Source organism: Ursus americanus, chromosome 1, assembly GCF_024610735.1.
Source record: "Ursus americanus isolate L20-20 chromosome 1, mUrsAme1.1.p, whole genome shotgun sequence".
Taxonomy (NCBI): Eukaryota; Metazoa; Chordata; class Mammalia; order Carnivora; family Ursidae; genus Ursus; species Ursus americanus.
In genome coordinates, this window is record NC_142127.1 from 33,330,899 (window position 1) to 33,349,184 (window position 18,286).

The window sequence follows — 18,286 nt, forward strand, 5'->3', positions numbered from 1 at the left end:
AATAAATCAATAGTATGTATCTCTAAGGAATTCCGTACAGAGATTGTTACTTTGTCTGCGATGACCCTGACACCTAGGAGATTATGATTCCCAGAAATTAAAAGGAAGAATTACATTTAAAAATCTACTTGTCCTCAAGAAGTTATTTTTGGCACACGCTTGTGTTTTAAGCTTAAAGTCTGGGGCTTTACTGAGATAACATTCCAAGCTTCAGCTTTGTCAAGCAAAGGGTTTGTTCTGAGTTTTGATATAAGCCTAAAATTCTATAAATGGAGCAGTCTTCTGAGAAAGAAAATTAATTTTCTTTGAGCCAAATTGAAATAAGAATTATATTAGAAAAAAATCTTACTTACTCTTAGGAACTATAATAGTAGAGAAGAATTAGATTATGACTTATCCAAACCCTTGAAATGACTTGAAATACCACTGAAAGGAGCCAACTGCAGTGTGAGCAGGCAGATGTCATGATATTTTGGATGTCAGGGTGGTAAGATGCAAGGGGTGGTGATGGTGGTGAGCCGGACAGGTTCCTGGGCTTTATTCCGTGGCACTGAGCTGTACGTTCTCTCTCCTTGCAGGTACTTTATTTTAATAAAACTCTCCATTATGATAGTAGAAAATTGCTTTTCGTCCTGAGTACGAGAACATAGGGCTTCTGAAAGATGCTCATTTCACTTTACCTCATTGGAGCTGAGAGAATGGGCCTTAGGTTGTGGGAGGAATGTGCCAGTTGGCAGGGACGAGGTTTGTACAAAGGGGAAGGAGCCCGGGGAACTCTCAGTGAAGGTCTTCCCTCCTGCATTTCCCGGTGTCTTGGTGAACCGGTTCTGGCGGGGCCAGGCCAAAAAATAAGAGAGAGAAGAGTAAGGCTGGTTTTAACAGGTGTACAACATGTTTGGGGTATGTGTGTATCAAGCTACCCTATGATTAATTCATTCTTAGATGTTGATTCTTAGAAATCCTCAAGATTATGATCTTGTTTATTAAACATGTTCAGTGTGTTATTTCTTAGGAAAATCTTTTTATTATTGACCTTTCCTTCTGAGCCTCTGTTTTATAGATGAGGAAACTAGTCACCTATTATCTCGCTCCAGTCCACATAACTGAGAAGCACTGAGATTTGAACCTAGATATGTTCGGATGTGATCTAAACCAGAAGTTACTAAATATTTTTGATTTCAGGACTCCTTTACTCTCTTAAATTATTTTGAACCCTGATACGCTTTTGTTTATGTGAGTTTTTTTCTCTTAATGTTTACCATATTGGAAATTTAAACTGATAAATGTTAACTTTGCTTATTCAATAAAATTTAGTATTTCTTTTAAAGTAAATAATATAAATCTATAAATACAAAATAATAAACATAGCACAGACAACATATTTTGTGAAAAGTAACTATTTGCCCAAGCAAGAAGGAAAAATTAGTGACAAGAGTGGCATTGATTTACATTTTTACAAGTCTTTTTAATGTTTGGTTAATAGGCAGCTGGTTTCTGATTTCTTTGCATTTGACTTGTAATATGTTGTATTTGTATGTGAAAATGTATATGGAGAAGACTCGGCCTTATACCCATACATCACGTGTAAAATGTAGTTTTTTAAATAACCTTTTCAGATTATTATGTCTCTTCTTTGATAGTACACCATCCTTCAAGGAGTGGTAATTTCTTAGAGTTACTTGCAATGTCGAATCTGAAACACTACCAAAGAGCTTTTGTCCTTTGCTAAACTAAATTCACAGTGCTGTTTTGGAAATTGAATAGGTCTTTCTACCCAGGCATAATTTTGGGTAATATCATGAATTGGTCATTTGTAAAATATTGTTTCACTGAGTTATTCTGATCTTTTGAAAATCGAGACATTTTATTCTACAATATAATAACAGTTGCATTCATTAATAATTACCAGTCTCATCTGAATATACTTTTAAGTATTGGGAAGTTGTCAAGCTTGTGGTGGTCAATACAAGCGTTCCAAAATTTTCATTTTTTTTGGTTGAAACCTCAAATTTCATCATGGACAACAAATACTGTAGGTTGTTTTCCTCGAAATGACAGGCTCACTTTATTCACTTTTGAGAAAATGTCTGCCAAACACCCAAACAGAATAACCACAGTTGTCAGTCACTTTACATTTCACGTAAAAACAACAACTAGTTCAGTCTGTGACTCAAACAACTGCACAGGTGCTTTGCCTGGAGACAGTTGTGGTACTAGGGTAGGCAGTGGAAGTGCTTTATGTGGCCTTTCCATTTTGTCACATAGAAAATTTTAAAAGGTATAAATTCAAGGCATAAGCATTAATAGAAATCCGTAATTTTCATTGCTTCATTTAAGGACAGTTTCAAGTGAAGCTGGCTTTTTGTTTGCCTTGCCAGTGCTTGGGGTGAGAACACAAGTTAAGAGGTGTAGTTTTTGCAGCTGCAGTTTTATGCTCTATTCCTTTTGAACCATCAGTGCGGGTGCCAGCACTGGGAAGAGCCACTACTATCTTAATAATTAATGAAAATCGTTGTAACTTCACAACCCCCTCAGAGGGTCTCAGGGCCCCCTAGTGCTGTGTGGGCTGCCCTGAGAACCATCTTACAACGCTGTCTTGCATAGATTTGGTTGCTGATGCTGACTCTGGGGAATGCTTACCTTCTTTCTCTTGCTTCTCAAGATTTTTTTCTTTTTCTCATGATTTTCCAGCAACTGCAGTTTCCACCCTGCATTAGGAGCACCTTTCTAAGGAGACTGGCAAAGGGAATTCCCCCCTTGTCCCTTTATCTTGTGATCTTGGGTCTGCTTTGCTTGATCTTAGAAATTTGAGCCAGGAAGGTCCCTTGAGACTTCATTTTCTAGATCAGAACAATGAGATTCTAAAATTGGCGGGTGGGGGGGGGTTGTAGGAGGCCGAGGAAAACCAGCAGCTCTGAATCAGCTTTGACCTGTCTACAATAAAACAGTGACTGTTGCATCTGCACTTAGATCCCTTCCTTGAACAAGATTTTTTTTTTTCCAGAGCTATTTCTCATTATCATGGTTTCTTCCAGCTCCTGAGCAGCTGATTTGGAATTTGCCTAATTCAAATTTACAACATATGGTATTTACACTGAATCTGTGGGGTACTCAGTAAGTGATGCATGCTGTTGGAGTCAGAAATAATTCTAGTTTCCAAAACCTATAATCATCCCATTTGAAACGGTGTGCATATTGGCAATATGTAAAAAAGTGTGTGCAGAATGCACGGAAGTGAAAAAGGAGGAACCCTAAGTTTATGGTATGTCATTGCAGGATCACCTGCATAGATCTGCATAATGGGACATCCATTTTTTTAATGCCTTTAGATTAAAGATACCGCTTTGAAAGTTGCCCATTTTTTCATCTTTACCCATTTTCTTTCTGTATTGTTTTCCTTTCCCCAGAAGTGGACTCTCACCTCTGTTCTCTCCCACACACAATATCCCAAGCGTGGCGGGGACAGGGATTGAGAGGACAGGGGGGAAAGGTGAAGACTTCTTTTTCCCCCTGTAAATCCGTAGCCTTTTTGCTGCAATGACTTTGCAACCTGGTTATCATTTGACAGGGGGGATAAGGTAGTCGGCCATGGTGGATTTTTATCTTACTCTTTCCTAAATCACCTCGGGGTGTCTGGGCCAGATCAAAGACCCAGGGAACATCTCAAGGCTTAGAAAAAGAGGGTCAGCTGTGTGACATCAAACCTCTCAGAGGCAGGGCATGTTACACTCTAGCCGACTTGCTAGGAACTGTGCACCTTGCTCCTGCCCTTCACTCTGAAAGTTGGTTTTAAGGCACTTAGGCTCAAAGTCAGCAAGTGAGGGTGGGGGAACCTCTGAGGGTGTTGAATTGAAGAAAGAGAAGCTAATAATAGTCTTTATCCCTCAATCAAAATATATGCACATTAGCATTTCGAGTCAAGAGAATTGTGGCTCTGATTGTACTTGGCTCTTTCCTTCCCTCCCTCCCTTCCTCCCCCCCCTTTTTTTTTTTTTTAATTTTCTAATCTGTGAGTCATTTGCCTCCTATCTATTTTGTGCTAAACTTCCTCAGTTGGAGGTCCAGGAGGTGTCCCGGACCATCTCTACTCTTTAGAGGCCATGTGTCTGGGAAGTCAACCAGAAGGCATTACAATGGTGGTGGTTCTTAACTCCTACCCTGGAGTGTTTTTATGAGCCACTGGGATAGAAAACGTAGACCCGAGACTGCTCTGAAGAATCTGGAGCGGAGGGTGACTTTGCATTCTAAAATGAATACCACCGCACCCAGCCCCGGAGATTCCTGCGGCACACCTGCCACTGAGGGCCAGTTTCAGGGGTGCAGCCAGAGCCCATAGGCTAGACCCGCGGAGAAGCCTTAGAGGAGCTGTAAGAAGCTTGAGTTCCAAGAGCAGCTAGTCAATGGATTTCCATAGTGAGTGCCAGCCTTTCTTTAGTCTCCTTCCAGTTATAAAAAGAAAAATTGATTTTTTTTTTTTTTTTTTTTTTTACTATTTCTAGGCTTCTAATTATTAGCACTTAAAAATGTCCAATGCCTCCTGAGATCTAGTTGTATAGGGAGAATAATTCAATCAACCGAAAGTACCCGAGACAGACGGCCGGGAGCTGGTGTATGTGGTGGTTTGGAAGGGAAGCTTCAACAGCACCAGCTCTTGCGAGGCCCGAGGGGTGGTTCTTTGACTTGCCGCTCTAGGTCTCTCTTAAATTAAAGGTTATTTGCTTCAATGTGGCTGTGTTGGGTGCCTACATTTTGTGAAAGCCTGCCTGAGGCACTTCGGGGAAAATAAGCGATAAGTGATAAACCGATAAACCGTCTGCTTTGTTTGCTGCCTGCTGGGATTACCTGCAGGGCTGGGTTTGCATCCTGGAGACATGGAACTATGAGAAAGAACGGAAAGAATGGGCTTGAGGATAAAATAAACAAAGAAACAAAAAAGTAAAAATAAAAAGGAAAAAGAGCCCCCAAACAGAATTTTTAAAACAGGCATCCTGAGTCCACCAGACTTTTTTTTCTTCCTTTAAGACATAGATTTTAAGGGTTGCTCAGCCTTAAAGCTGACAATGCGATGGTCCGGCCCTTGTTCTAGTAACTTACAAGACTGGCTTCCACAGTAGCTATTGTGTGCACAGCTGGTGGGCCTTTTTTTTTGCTTGGTGCTTATGGAGGAAGGCAACCAGTGTCGGAATGCATTTGGCCGATGTACCTCAAGTTCCATTTCTGTGGTTGTAGCAGACCTTCTGACTTATTATCTGTTGAAGTTTCAAAACTAGAGAAGGTTTAATCAGGTATCATACATTCTTTGAAGAGGAATGCCCTGGAGGCAATCTGTAATGGGGGTAACAGGGGTTTATCTTCAATACCTGTAGGTTTGGTTTGGCCAGTCTGCTTCATCTTTAGGATTATTATGAAGTGCAAATGGAAACGAGTAAAAATTCTCAGTGAACTGCATTCAAACCCACCATTCAAAGGCAAGGTGATACTATTTAAAATGACTTAACAAAAAGAAAAAAAAAAAAAGAAAACATGGTATGTCATGTCTTGGCTTTGCCAATGGTATGTGGTGCCTGCAAGTTTTTAAGAGGTTTTAACATTCATGGAAAAAATTAAGCAAATCATTATCCCTATTGAATTTCCAGGAGCCCCTAAACACTGGTTTCTCATTGGCTAGTTGAGTGTTTTCTATGGCTTGTGTTCCAAGAAGGAGTTGAATGTGGATTTGGAATCACGCCTGGATTTCAGTGCGTATGTCGTCACGTCCCAGGCCTGCCGCGTTCCCTGTGCAGTCTTGGCTCCTTTAACGGGCTGTGGGTCAGTTGTGGTGGAAAATGTACATTTAGCAAGTTCCTTTTTTAGAACACTTCTTACAGGTTATCTTAAGTCCCCTAAGTAGTAAAATAAATGCAAGGGAGGTGCATGGATACCTTTTGCCCCCTCTTCTTGCACATTGAAATGCTGTGGTTGTTGGTAGTGGGGTTTGTTTGTTTGTTTGTTTTTACATTTTAGAGTGTGTGGGGGTGGGGGAGCAGAGGGAGAGAGAGTCTTGGAGCAGACTCTGAGCTGAGCTGACACTGGCTCCATGCCAGGACCCTGAGATCCTGACCTGAACCCAAACCAAGAGTCAGATGCTTAACCGACCCCACCACCCAGGTGCCCCCCAAATGCTGTGGTTTTTTTTAGTTGCCCTCTGGAAAAGTTCCTACTAGGTGTGGTGGAATCTAGGCCTTCCTCTGTTACTCCCTTTCGGTGAATGTTTCTCGCAGAACAGTAACAGTGTTCACTGGGCTCTCATGGCAAAGCATATGATGAACCTCTGTAATAATTGTCTTTATTTTTTAACAGATGGGTCAGAGAGTTTCTGAATGAAGAAAACAGAGGTCTTGATGTTCTAGTGGAATATCTATCATTTGCGCAGTACGCGGTAACGTAAGTAAAACTTGGCTCGTTGGCTTTTGAATTTCATGTGGTCACAGAATTTGGAAGTGAGTGGCAAAATTATATATATACCTCACCGAGGGGAGAAACCAAAAGCAGATGTAGTAAGGTTTAAGGAGGCTTGTTTCTACTCAAGTAACTAAAAGCAAATTATATCATCATTATTGGAAATGCTTTTAAGGCAGAAATAAAACAGGGGAGTAAAAATCACCCTTAGAGTAGAGTCCTTATTTTAAAAAGTGCTTTCTTTAGTGCTCAGGTTACAGATGTCCATATGGTAGAGTACCCTGGCAGTCATTGAAAGAGGTGTATGGTATATTGTTAAGTGAGTAAAGCAAGACCCAGAAAAGTAACTTTCTTTTTGTTAAAAAAAATTATGTATATGTATGTGTATATTTGTATGTGCTCGCAAATGCAGAGAAAATGATTGCAGATATACCAAATCTAGTGGGATTGGAAGGAGTAAACAGGAGGCTTTCCTTTTCTACTTTATATGTATTCGTGTTGCTTTGACTTCCCCTTCATAAAGGGGGAAAATTGCAGCAGAGCAGGAAAGAAAATCAATTTACTTAACCTTGTTTTTTGTTAATTCATAAAATTTTCCCATTTGCTAGGCTTCTGGAAGGATTTACAGCAGAAAAGAAAAGTGTACATTTGGATGAGACATTCTCTTCACCTTTCCTTCTTTAGTCAAAGAGTATTGCGGTATCCACAGATTCTCTCCTTGCTCTCTCTGACACACACACACACACACACACACACACACACACACACACACACACACACACACACAGATTGAGGAAGTAATACTGTATTTTTAATTTGACCGGAGGACATTTGGGCCCAGGTGGTGCTTTTTCCCACCTCAATGCTACTTTTAAAAGCAGTAACTTGTTTTTTATATTGCATCACTCCAAAGAAGTTCTAAGACTTAACCAGATGTTATAATCCTTAGCACTTCCTTGAGAATTCATGAGGAGGAAGCTGTAATTACTCCTCGCTAGTGGATGTAGGAATTACAGTATAAACTGAAACTGGCTTGATCAGTTTCAGGTTTGATATCTCCTGTATATGATATGGAATAGAGTAAGAAACACCAATTGACAAGTTCTTATCTTTCTAAGAAATTGTCCTCTGAAATACAATCCTAGTTTTTATAGTGTGTTCTTCCAAAGGTTGTTTCTTATCTATGTCCATTGTGTCAAAAACTGCTAACCTTTCTTACACTTCATATTATATGACAAAACAATATTACCCTGCTGAATCATTTAAAATCTGGAGAAAGAGTTATGGAATTAAGGAAGAGCTAAGAGACTTAGTTGTAGTGGAAAAGGATGGCATGCTGTGTATTAAATGTTCGCTGTGATTAACCTTTTACCTACATCATAGTAGAGCTTATGCACCCAGTTTTCCTAGATGTACCCTCACATAAGACTAATGGGAAAAGGAGGTGCTACCATGAGGGATTTCTAGGTGCGGTGTAAGATCAAACCCAGCAGAAGATAGGAATCCAGAGCTTTGGTTTCCTTCTTCTTCTTCTTCTTTTTTTTTTTTTGACATTAGCTTTACATTCTCTGCTTACTCGTTTTGGTTTTGTGTTGCTTTATTTAGATAAATTATATGGAGAGACATAATTTATGTTCTTTCTTAAAACTAATGGGCTGAAAAATTTCATACTGTCCCTTGGCTTGTGACCATTGCCTAGCCCAGGTAATGTGAACCAGCAGGCTCGTGCTTTGTTCCCAAAACAGGACACTTCACCAAGGTGTGTGTTTCCTCCTTCTGCTCTGTGAGGTGGGCGAGCTGAGAGGAGCATAAGCCCATGGGACAGCCTGACAACATGAGGGCTTCAGGGTGACTTGGCGAGAGTGTCGATGACATGGGTGATCTTGGGTGTCGCCTAGGCTTACCTTCTCCAGTATCAGTTGTAGGTTTCTATTTTTAGCATTTAAGGATGTGATTACTCAGTCCCACCTCTTTTCTGTTCAGGTCTGTGTCCTTCATCCAAAGGCGTGACAAAATTGTCAGATCCATTCACTGACCATCCGTCAGGGGCTACCGCCTGGATTGGTATTTAATAGAGGGACAGCATTGCCTAGTTTACAGATGATGGTTCTAACAAAATATTTTATTTTGGCAATGGTACCCTTATAAAAAGTCATCCTTGTTATTGCCAGTATGTATTGTTACTGTCTCTTCTGCAATAGCTGCCCAAATCTTCCGTCTGATATTAATTAGAGCTGCCTTCTGTTTATTCTCTGTCTGATCAGGTGTTGCTGGGTGGAACTAGAGGTAGAAACAATTGATAAAATAATTTTTTTTGAGAAGGCAGAGCTCCTCTCTTTGGGAGGGGAAAATGCATAGAAAACAAAGGCCTGGCTGTTTAAAAATTTTGTTCCTAAAATTATACAAGAATGAGCAACTTAACTTGCCATTTATTCTAACATGGTCAACATGAGTAATAACCTCAAAAAATGTGAGAGAAACACCAGTCCTGCTTTAAAGAGCACCACATTGAGAAGAGATTCCAAAATCAAAGCAAATCCATAACTTTGCAAGTAATGTATCACATATGGTTGGAAAAGTACACTTGCCAACACACTAGGAGAAAATGCTCAGTGAAAATTGATGGGTAGGAATAAATTAGTATAAGCCTACACATTGACTTGTTAAAGCAAAATGAAGACAGCTGTAAGATCCTTCCTTCCCCTTCCACCATGGCAGTGTTAGCCATTGGTAAGTTAGTAAGCCTTGTAGTAAAATACAAATAATAACATTACTATTTATTTTTTCCTATTGTTTGACTCTTCTTTTGCCTTGCCTGGTGTTTGTCATTTTGGATTTTCAAAGTGAACTCTGAGTCTGTGGAAATTCTTTCGCGTTGCCTTTTCGGTTTCCTTTGTTTGCGAGGACTACCTGTCGTCGGGTGCGGATGCGTCATAGGAAGGAGCAAGTTACGCACATTCGTGTATTTGCGTGACCGTGCACTTTTAAGTCTTCAGTGGCATTTCTCTTTTGTTTTAGTTTTGATTTTGAAAGCGTGGAAAGCACTGTGGAGAGCTCGGTGGACAAATCAAAGCCCTGGAGTAGGTCCATCGAGGATCTGCACAGAGGGAGCAACCTGCCCTCCCCCGTGGGCAACAGCGTGTCCCGCTCAGGAAGACATTCTGCGCTGCGGTGAGTTCCGTGAACCAGGAGGGAGGCGCGTGCGGTAGGCGGCGCTGGGACCGCAGAGCGCCGCGCTTGCGTTGCCGCTCCTGGGCTACGCGCTGCTGTTCTGTCCACACGGCACTTGCGTCTCTAACGGTGCCAATGAGAGTTTCTTCAGGACTTCATGGGATCATCACTTGGGCAATACTCTACAGCGTTAAGTAGTTTTCGGGAAACACCACACTTCATTCGGCGCAGGAAGAGAGTTCTGCTGCGGAATGATAGAACGCGGCGGACTCGAGAGACACGTTTTCAAAACCGGGGAGATGCTGACTTCGTGATTTAGGCTCTGTTTTCTGGGTAGAGGCAGCACCTCTTGAGATTTGAGGATCTCAGGAATTCCTTATGGACTCTTCATACTCCCCTCCCTTCTTCCAGTGTAGCTCAGGTGTGTGTTCTGTGGGACGTGTTCTTAGAGGTGCAAGATGCCGTAGTGATCATTTTTATTGATTAAATGCTTTTAGGCAGTGTTCCTTTGGTTAGGTGTGCTCAGTTGTCAACCTTTTGTTTCCTCCTAAGGATTCCTTCTCTAGTCTTTTGTGGCTGAAATACCACCATGCTAAGGAAGGTTGGGTGCTGACCATCTGTATGACTAATGGGTGTAATATCACTGAGATTGTTTATTCGCTTATACCTATAATCATTCACTGAAAAATATTTTTGAGCTTCCGTTAATTTAGCAGGCACTGTAGTTAGAGGCAAGGTGTATGGATGGGTAAATCAGAACTCCTGCCTGTCAAGATAGAGATGACATCCAGAGCAGGTTCATAAATAGTTGAATAAAAATTTTATTAATTAGCCCCCCTTCCCCACTGTTGCTTATTCTTTGTAGCTTGAAAAATTTATGTCACTTACTTTAGGCTTGATTTGGCAAGTGACTGTTGTTCCTGTCAGTGTTGAAGATCCCCGTGGGTATGGGTCATTCCTAGTAGGATCTCTGTGTCAGATTGTAAATCAGTGAAAATGTGGCTTGCAGACTTTTCATATTATTAGTCTTTTAATTGCCTCTTGTCCCTTTGACTTGGGTTTTGGTCATAGAAAGTTAATATCTCAATAATGAAGTTCAGTTTTGCTGAAGGGTTTGACATCTGAATACGATGCTTCCAATCAGCCATTCAGATTTTCCATGTTTGGATATGCCAAAAATATTAATGGGTGTTGAATGGTTTAATAATAATAATGAAGAGCAGTCCTTTGGTCCGTCTCGTGGTATTTGCAACAGGCCAAGAGCTATATAACTAGCTAGCCTGTGTCAACTTTACATGCGGACAAGGCTGATTTGGAAGTTGAAGAAAGGCCAGTCGTGCATGAAGAATTCCCTTAATGACCTTTGTATGTGAGTAGAAAGTCTTACAGTAGTATAGATATAATTATATGTAAGACATTTAATTGACAAAGCACATTTTAATTTGCTTTTTTAATCATTTCTTACCTGGAATGTATCACCTATTGGCCAGCTACCACCTCAGTAAGGATTCATTTTTCTGATTATTAATTTGTTAGGCCTAATTTTGAGTTACTGTTCATTGAGAGCACATTGTTTGTGGAAGAGTGGAGGAGTCAGTAAAATATGGGACTGTCTTTGATTCGAGGAGAACTGTCGTCCTGTGCTCTAGAAGTCATGGTACAGGGACATCCGTGTCCAGCCTGACTTGCTTGACAGTTGGCTCGAGGTAGATCTCGCTAGAATTCATTTTATTTTTATTTTTTATTTTTATTTTATTTTTTTTAAAGATTTTATTTATTTATTTGACAGAGATACAGACAGCCAGCGAGAGAGGGAACACAAGCAGGGGGAGTGGGAGAGGAAGAAGCAGGCTCACAGTGGAAGAGCCTGATGTGGGGCTCGATCCCAGAACACCGGGATCACGCCCTGAGCCGAAGGCAGACGCTTAACCGCTGTGCCACCCAGGCGCCCCTAGAATTCATTTTAAATTGGAAAAATAGACTCAAGGGGCGCCTGGGTGGCACAGCGGTTAAGCGTCTGCCTTCGGGGCGTGATCCAGCGTTGTGGGATCGAGCCCCACATCAGGCTCCTCTGCTATGAGCCTGCTTCTTCCTCTCCCACTTCCCCTGCTTGTGTTCCCTCTCTCACTGGCTGTCTCTATCTCTGTCAAATAAATAAATAAAATCTTAAAAAAAAAAGAAAAAAATAGACTCAAAGTGTAGAGATAAACCTGATGGAAATGCTATTCTGAGAAACTCAGAAAGTATATGACCTTTCTGGTTGGCAGATGTGTTAGAAGATGACCAACTAAGAAACCAACATCACATTCTTCGCTCTTGTGTTTGAACAGTTTCAGGCTGAGGAACGGAACATTGGGATTTTCTTTGACTCTTCCTTCATGGTTCTAGTAACCCAAGAAAATCAATGTGGCAGTAACTTTCATGCCCCTATTGACTTGAAGCTTAGTCTTTTGTTTTTGTTTTTAAACAATGTATATCAGTGATAGTCCACCTCGTGTGATTCATGGATTTGTGCCTGGATTCTAATTCTGTATTTGGTCATTTGATAGCATCTGTGACTTAAAAAAACAAAAGCAAAACAAAAAAACCACCCCAGCAATCAGAAGTACAGGCATACGGTACATGTTGCTTTTCATATACCCAAAGATTGTTTACATTTTTTTTTCTCTTCCTCCTCCTCCTCCTCTCCCCTTTTTTTCTCTGCTCCCCATACTTCTTTCACTTTTTGCCTTTCTTTTTCTCGTCCTCCTGTTTCATTCTGCCATCTCCTAATTGTCTTTGCCTGCTCTACTTTGTCCTTTCTCATCCTCCTGTCTCCTCCTCCTCCGGTTCCGTTCATTTCTTACACCACCACCAGACTGGTTTCTGTGCCTGAGTATCTTCAGTTCAAATGCCACCAGAGCTGCTTCTCCCCCTGTTGCCTCTGGAGCAGCGTCAGTTTACACACTGATGATGAGGCTTCAAACCGGCAAATCTCGTAAGTCACGGGTGAACATGACGCCCGCAAGAGCTCGTAGTGCATGGTGGCAGGGTGTCGCGACTGCTCCCCATGTTGTAATAGGATAACCTCATGGCTCACCATCACCCTGCACTGGGATAAAGCCCACAGCCTTTTCAACTTTGATGCACTCTGTTATCATATTATGATTACTCAGTTTAAGAATTTGACCCTCTGAGGTGTATTGTATTCATGTTATAATTTTTTGGGAAAGCATAAAAGGCTATTAATTCATGTTCTGTAGCTTCTTCTGGTAGCTTTGTTCGATGGGAATATGTCTTCTGTATCCAAAGGCAGATTTTAGTTCCCTTGTCTTAATCTCCAGATAACAATGTAGGTTCAGTTATCTTATCCTCTATCACTTGGCAAAAAGTGTTAGTTAAACTTGGAAGAGGAAATGAGATTTCAAGAAATTTAAGACACTTTATAAATGGGGCTTGATTAAAGAAAAACTGTTTCTTAAAGAAAATTTTAATGTTGATGCACACTCTCCTCTTTGTATTCAGACTTTATTTTTCAGCTATTTAAAATGGATTAATAAGAATCTTAGGACATGACATTCATCTTTCATTATATCAGCTATTAGATTCTGTGTTACATGAATTTGTCAGCTTGGCCAGCGGTAAAAAGGTTGACATTGTGCAGTCTTGTAAGCTTAGAGTCTAGTGTGTAGAGCTGGGCATTGTGCGGTCTTGTAAGCTTAGAGTCTAGTGTGCCTTCAGTTCAGATTTCTGTTCACGGGGCTGTAGGTCTCGCTAAAGTAAGTGCTGCCATATATGCAGGTGTGTACGTGCTAGATTTTTGAAGACAAAGGCTGTATTAATTCAGATGTAAGAGAAGGTAATTTTTAATTTTTAAGAATGATTACTTCATGCCATTAGACTTAAATAAGGAGTGACATAGACAGTAAATAAATGTTTTGAATTCTTAAAAGAAATCCGTGGAGCACTACAAGCCTGGAGGAAGAGGTCAGATCTTAACTAGGACTTTGGGTGATGGCCAGAGTTGATGTTTGGGGTGAGGAAAGTGCTTCTGGTGGAAGTAGAGTGAAGAAGCATGAGATGAGCAAAAGCTTGCAGCAAAGGTCAGGCATGTAACCTGTCCTTTCTGGAGCAGAAGCTTTGCGACGGGTAGAGGGTGGTTTAATGGAGAGATTGGATCATATACATCCAAAGCAGGAAAGGCCTTGAGGGTCACCCCAACTGACCCTTCTCAGGGTGATGAGGAAACCAACACCCACATTTCCTCTAAGATGTTAACTTCTATTAGTATTTATTGCTAAGATCCCCCAGAACAAATTTCACTGTTTTCCTGGGATGATTATCTTAAAGGAGTGACATTTCCTGAATAGCATCATTCTGTTGACCACTTCTATCTTTAGTGAATTTACATGAAGAGATGAAGAGTTCAAATTTAGATCCTTGTTGATAAATATTTTCCCCCCATGGGACTGATTTTTTAAAAATATTTAAAAATAGGCACAAAGATGTAGATAACATTGATATAATTTTTATTGGGGAGGAAGACATTGAGTGTCTGCTCTGTGCCTGGCACTGTTCTACGGGCCTTTGGTGATTTACTGCTCCCAGTGGTTTTATGAGATAGTGACAACTGTTATCCCTGCAAAGAAACCGAGGTCTCTAGTGGTTAAGCAGCTTGCCTGGGATCAAACAACGAGTGTAGGAGGCAGGATGCGAAGTGAACTGGCCTAACTCCAACTTCCAAACCATGTTATCCTGCCTGTTTATGCACAGGATGATTTTTTTCTCCTTCAGTAAATAGCTTGTTGTAGCATCAGGGTGTCCACATGTCTCTATGGGAGTTGTACCCTACAGGAGGGGCTTTTGCTGATCCTTCTCAGAGGATGGGCCTTTTTCTACTTCACACAAAGACCCCAGAGGCGCTAGTGGAGACCCTGATCAGGGTGCTGGTCGGTCTAGCTGATCAATCTAGCTATTATAAAACAAGTTAACACAGAAACAGGAAAAAGTGTTTCCTAAACAAATGACACAAGTAAGACAAAAAGTTCTGTATTTATACAATTTCATTGTCACCTATTTGCAGATGGGGAGGCAATGAAAGGGAAGTTTATCAAATGAAAAAAGTGACTTTTTTTTTTTAACCAAAGAGGAGATTATGAATGAGGTTTCCTCAAATTTTGTTTTTATGATGTTTTAGAACTGACCAAAAATACATGTAGTATATACCTGTGAATCAGGGCGAGGCCATATAATAACCTTGAATTTTGGAGTTTGGTTTTTATCTGGTAGGCAGTGGAATGGGAAATCACATGGGGTGGTTGGTCTTTTCAGCTGTGTCGGGTCTAGCGAATGTCCTGGATGTTGATTGGAGGAAAAGATTGCTGTTGCTTGGGCCTATGCAGACAGTACGTAAAAAAACAGCAAAGGCCAAGTATGAAGATGTTCCGGAATTGACTTGGTGGCTATAGTGGTAAAGAGAAAATTTTGTGTATGACTGATTAGAAGAGAAATAGAATCATTGGTAGAGATAGCAAAGATGGAATCTGGAAGGGATCTCGGATGTGATGGGTTGAATACAGTCTGTTGATGAGGCACTGAGCTAAGACCTTACACTCAAAGGAGTTACCTAGTTCCTGCAGACAGATTTCCATGTGCATTAGTGGCCCATACAGTTGATTAGGCTTTAGTGCAATAAATACTTGTGTTCACTGCAGTTTTCCTGATTTTATTTAGATTTACGGAACACCAACTCTGTACCAGTTTGCTTGTAAAGTAAGAGGTATTCTAGAAGAGTGGATCTCTCAGAAGCTCTTCTGAGTTCTTTTATTTCAACAGTAGCATTTTACCTTCATTTTTAATTGTTGGGGGAAGAAAATCATGTAACCTTTTAACTTTAAACCACTATAGTATGAGATTAAAAAAAAAATTTCTGGGGCGCCTGGGTGGCGCAGTCATTAAGCGTCTGCCTTCGGCTCAGGGCATGATCCCGGTGTTCCGGAATTGAGCCCCACATCAGGCTCCTCCGCTAGGAGCCTGCTTCTTCCTCTCCCACTCCCCCTGCTTCTGTTCCCTCTCTTGCTGGCTGTCTCTCTCTGTCAAATAAATAAATAAAATCTTAAAAAAAAAATCTCTGAACTGTATAGTTGGAAGCTAAAGCATTTTTAACTTTGATTCACAACAAGGAGAACTCAGTTCTGTTTGTTTTCCAGTTTATATAAATTAGGGATATAATTTCTAATATGATCACTGTTCTATATTCTCTTCCCTCTTCTGCGCCTAAGTTATACAAAATCAACTCAGATCTTTTATAGTCTTCATTACTGAGAGTTGTAATCTATACTTTGTTCTACATGTGTTCCTTTTTCTTAACTCCATGTATTCGAACTTCCCATATGGAAAGATACTAAAAAATCTAAGCTATTTCCATAGAGTCCAACTTAAAGGGGGAAAAAACTACAAAGAAAAATAAGTAAAAAAAATTATTCTTAAAACTCGAGTTCTCTGTGTTCATCAGATTAGATGGCAGATACTGACTGAAATTTTCATTAACAGTGAATTTAGAAAGAGAAAAAGAAAGGAAAGAATAAGGTAAAAAAGTAAGGTAAAAAGGTAAAAAATAAAGGGCAAGAGTAAAGGAGTAGAAGAAAAAAGAATGAGGAGACAATCATCACAGGAAACACCGGAATATTATTTCTGTGGGAAGAGCGATGGTGAAGAAACTCCTTAACCTGATAGACTTTTGTCCTGAAGATCTGAGGTTCCAGAAAATGCAGTCATTATCTATAAAATAAAGACTCTCTAAATTTGCAGATTCTGTAAAAATAATCTGCAACTACAGGCTTTCAGTTTTACTTTTCAGCACATTTTGAAAGCAGAAATAACTGAAGGTGTTGGGTTGTTGTGTTTCAGATTTTTGTATTTCTTTGTTTATTTGAAGTTGTAAAAAGAGAAAACTGTACTTGGGTTAAGAGTGTACATTTCGACTTTTCAGCTAGGAGCTTGTTTTAATGGCCCTGCTAGTGAAAATGGTGACAGCTTCAATTATGGCATGTGGCGCACCTTACAGGCAGATTTGTCAAGCATTTCCCACTACGAGAAACACTGATTTCCCTTGTTCTGCCTCTTCCTTGGGTCTTTTCTCCAATGGAAGACCAGCTGAGAGAGGCTATGATATGGAAGTCATCTGGCCAATGCTTTGTTGGGGGTCTGTCTCACAGGTACTCTGATGGGTAGAGATGATAGGCTCTGGGACCTGACTCCCGTGTTAGGAGATTAAATTAATTCCTGTAAAGAGCTTGGCTCATTAGTGAGCAGTCAGTCAATGTTAACCGTATAGGATTGAGAGAAAAATTGAAGATGACTCTGGAACTTCCAACAGCTGTGTTCCAGTGCCTTCATCAGCAAGACTTATCACATACAGAAAGATGCATAAACTATTTGGCTGATAAAGGACACATCATGAAATGTTTTGGGAGGGATTCAAGGGTTATTAGCCCCATTTTACAGATGCGGAAGCCAAGGCTCAGAGAAGTAACCCATACCTAGTGATAGAGCCAGGATTTAGAATCTGTCTTCTGACTTTTGTGTCAGGTGTTTTTATGATTTGATTGAGAAAACATGAGTATATCTGTGTGCGATCCTAACCAAAACCAAAGTACGGAGCTTTAGAGGCTAGAGTGAATGATAAAACCTAGGGGAGATTCATGATGTGGTCTGGCTGTGGAAGAGCAGTGAGTAAGACCGAGGAGCAGTGAGTAAGACATGTGGAAGGGGGGAAGGAGGGAGAGTGTTATGAGCAGTGGCTCAGTGGTAAGACCACATGGTTTGTTTAGGAAACAATGAATAGAGGAGTCTGGCTGGAAGCAGTTTAGAGCCAGTTTATGTAATAATTTGAAGACCAGGCTAAGGAATTGTCATTTTAGCTCATTGGCAATGATCTGTCGAAGGTTTGTGAAAAGAGGGGGTAATTTGGGATAAACATAGAAATATCTCTATTTAAAGGTCACAGGAGATAGATGGTTTCCCTGAACACTCCTCACATAGGGATATATACAGGCTAACTAGCAACTCAAGAGCAAATGCCTTTGTCAAAGGGAATATAATGAAAACTCAGGAAATTCAGACGAATACTGGCTCTCCATTCATCTGATGGGTTGGCAGCCTGTTTGTTCACTTATTCCATTCACAACGTATATATGGAAATCTTTTGATTCACAGGTTCTGTTCTAGTTGTTAGCTGGTCCTATGATGGGAAATGTAGACAAACGGAAAATTTCAGTAACTAATAAAAAAGGCTCATTGCGAGGTTTGTGTTTCTCTCAGTCTCTGTCTCCCTCTGCCCTCCCCATCCTTTGTTTCCCTCTCTCTCTCTACCTCCACTTTGAACTCTCTGGATTCAACCCTTTCAGCTCTGTTTCTTTTGGCTGTGGAGACCATCAAAGTGCTTGCTTCATTTTTTTTTCAGCATCGTATATTTTATGAGTTTAATTGATAGAAGAAATATGCCTAAGTGATGTCATGTCTGAAGGGTAACAGAGGAAACCTAAAACCCCAAATCTTGGTAAAGTTATATTAAGCCCAGGCCTTGGAACCATAAAAGACTAGTAAAATTATGCCAAATTATGTGACATACGCAGTTGGCATTGCCTCCCAGTTGAATTGAACCCTTACCTTAGCTTCCAAGAAAGTTCTAATTACT

At 40.5% G+C, this 18,286-nt stretch overlaps 1 protein-coding gene across 1 annotated transcript in view; it reads left to right on the plus strand.

The window, feature by feature from the left end:
• Positions 1-18,286, plus strand: part of FMNL2 (formin like 2) — a 296,810-nt gene that overhangs the window by 203,185 nt on the left and 75,339 nt on the right. The window contains 2 exon segments of the mRNA XM_045781864.2: positions 6,340-6,423; positions 9,457-9,609. Of these exon segments, the coding sequence (XP_045637820.2) occupies positions 6,340-6,423; positions 9,457-9,609 (237 nt within the window).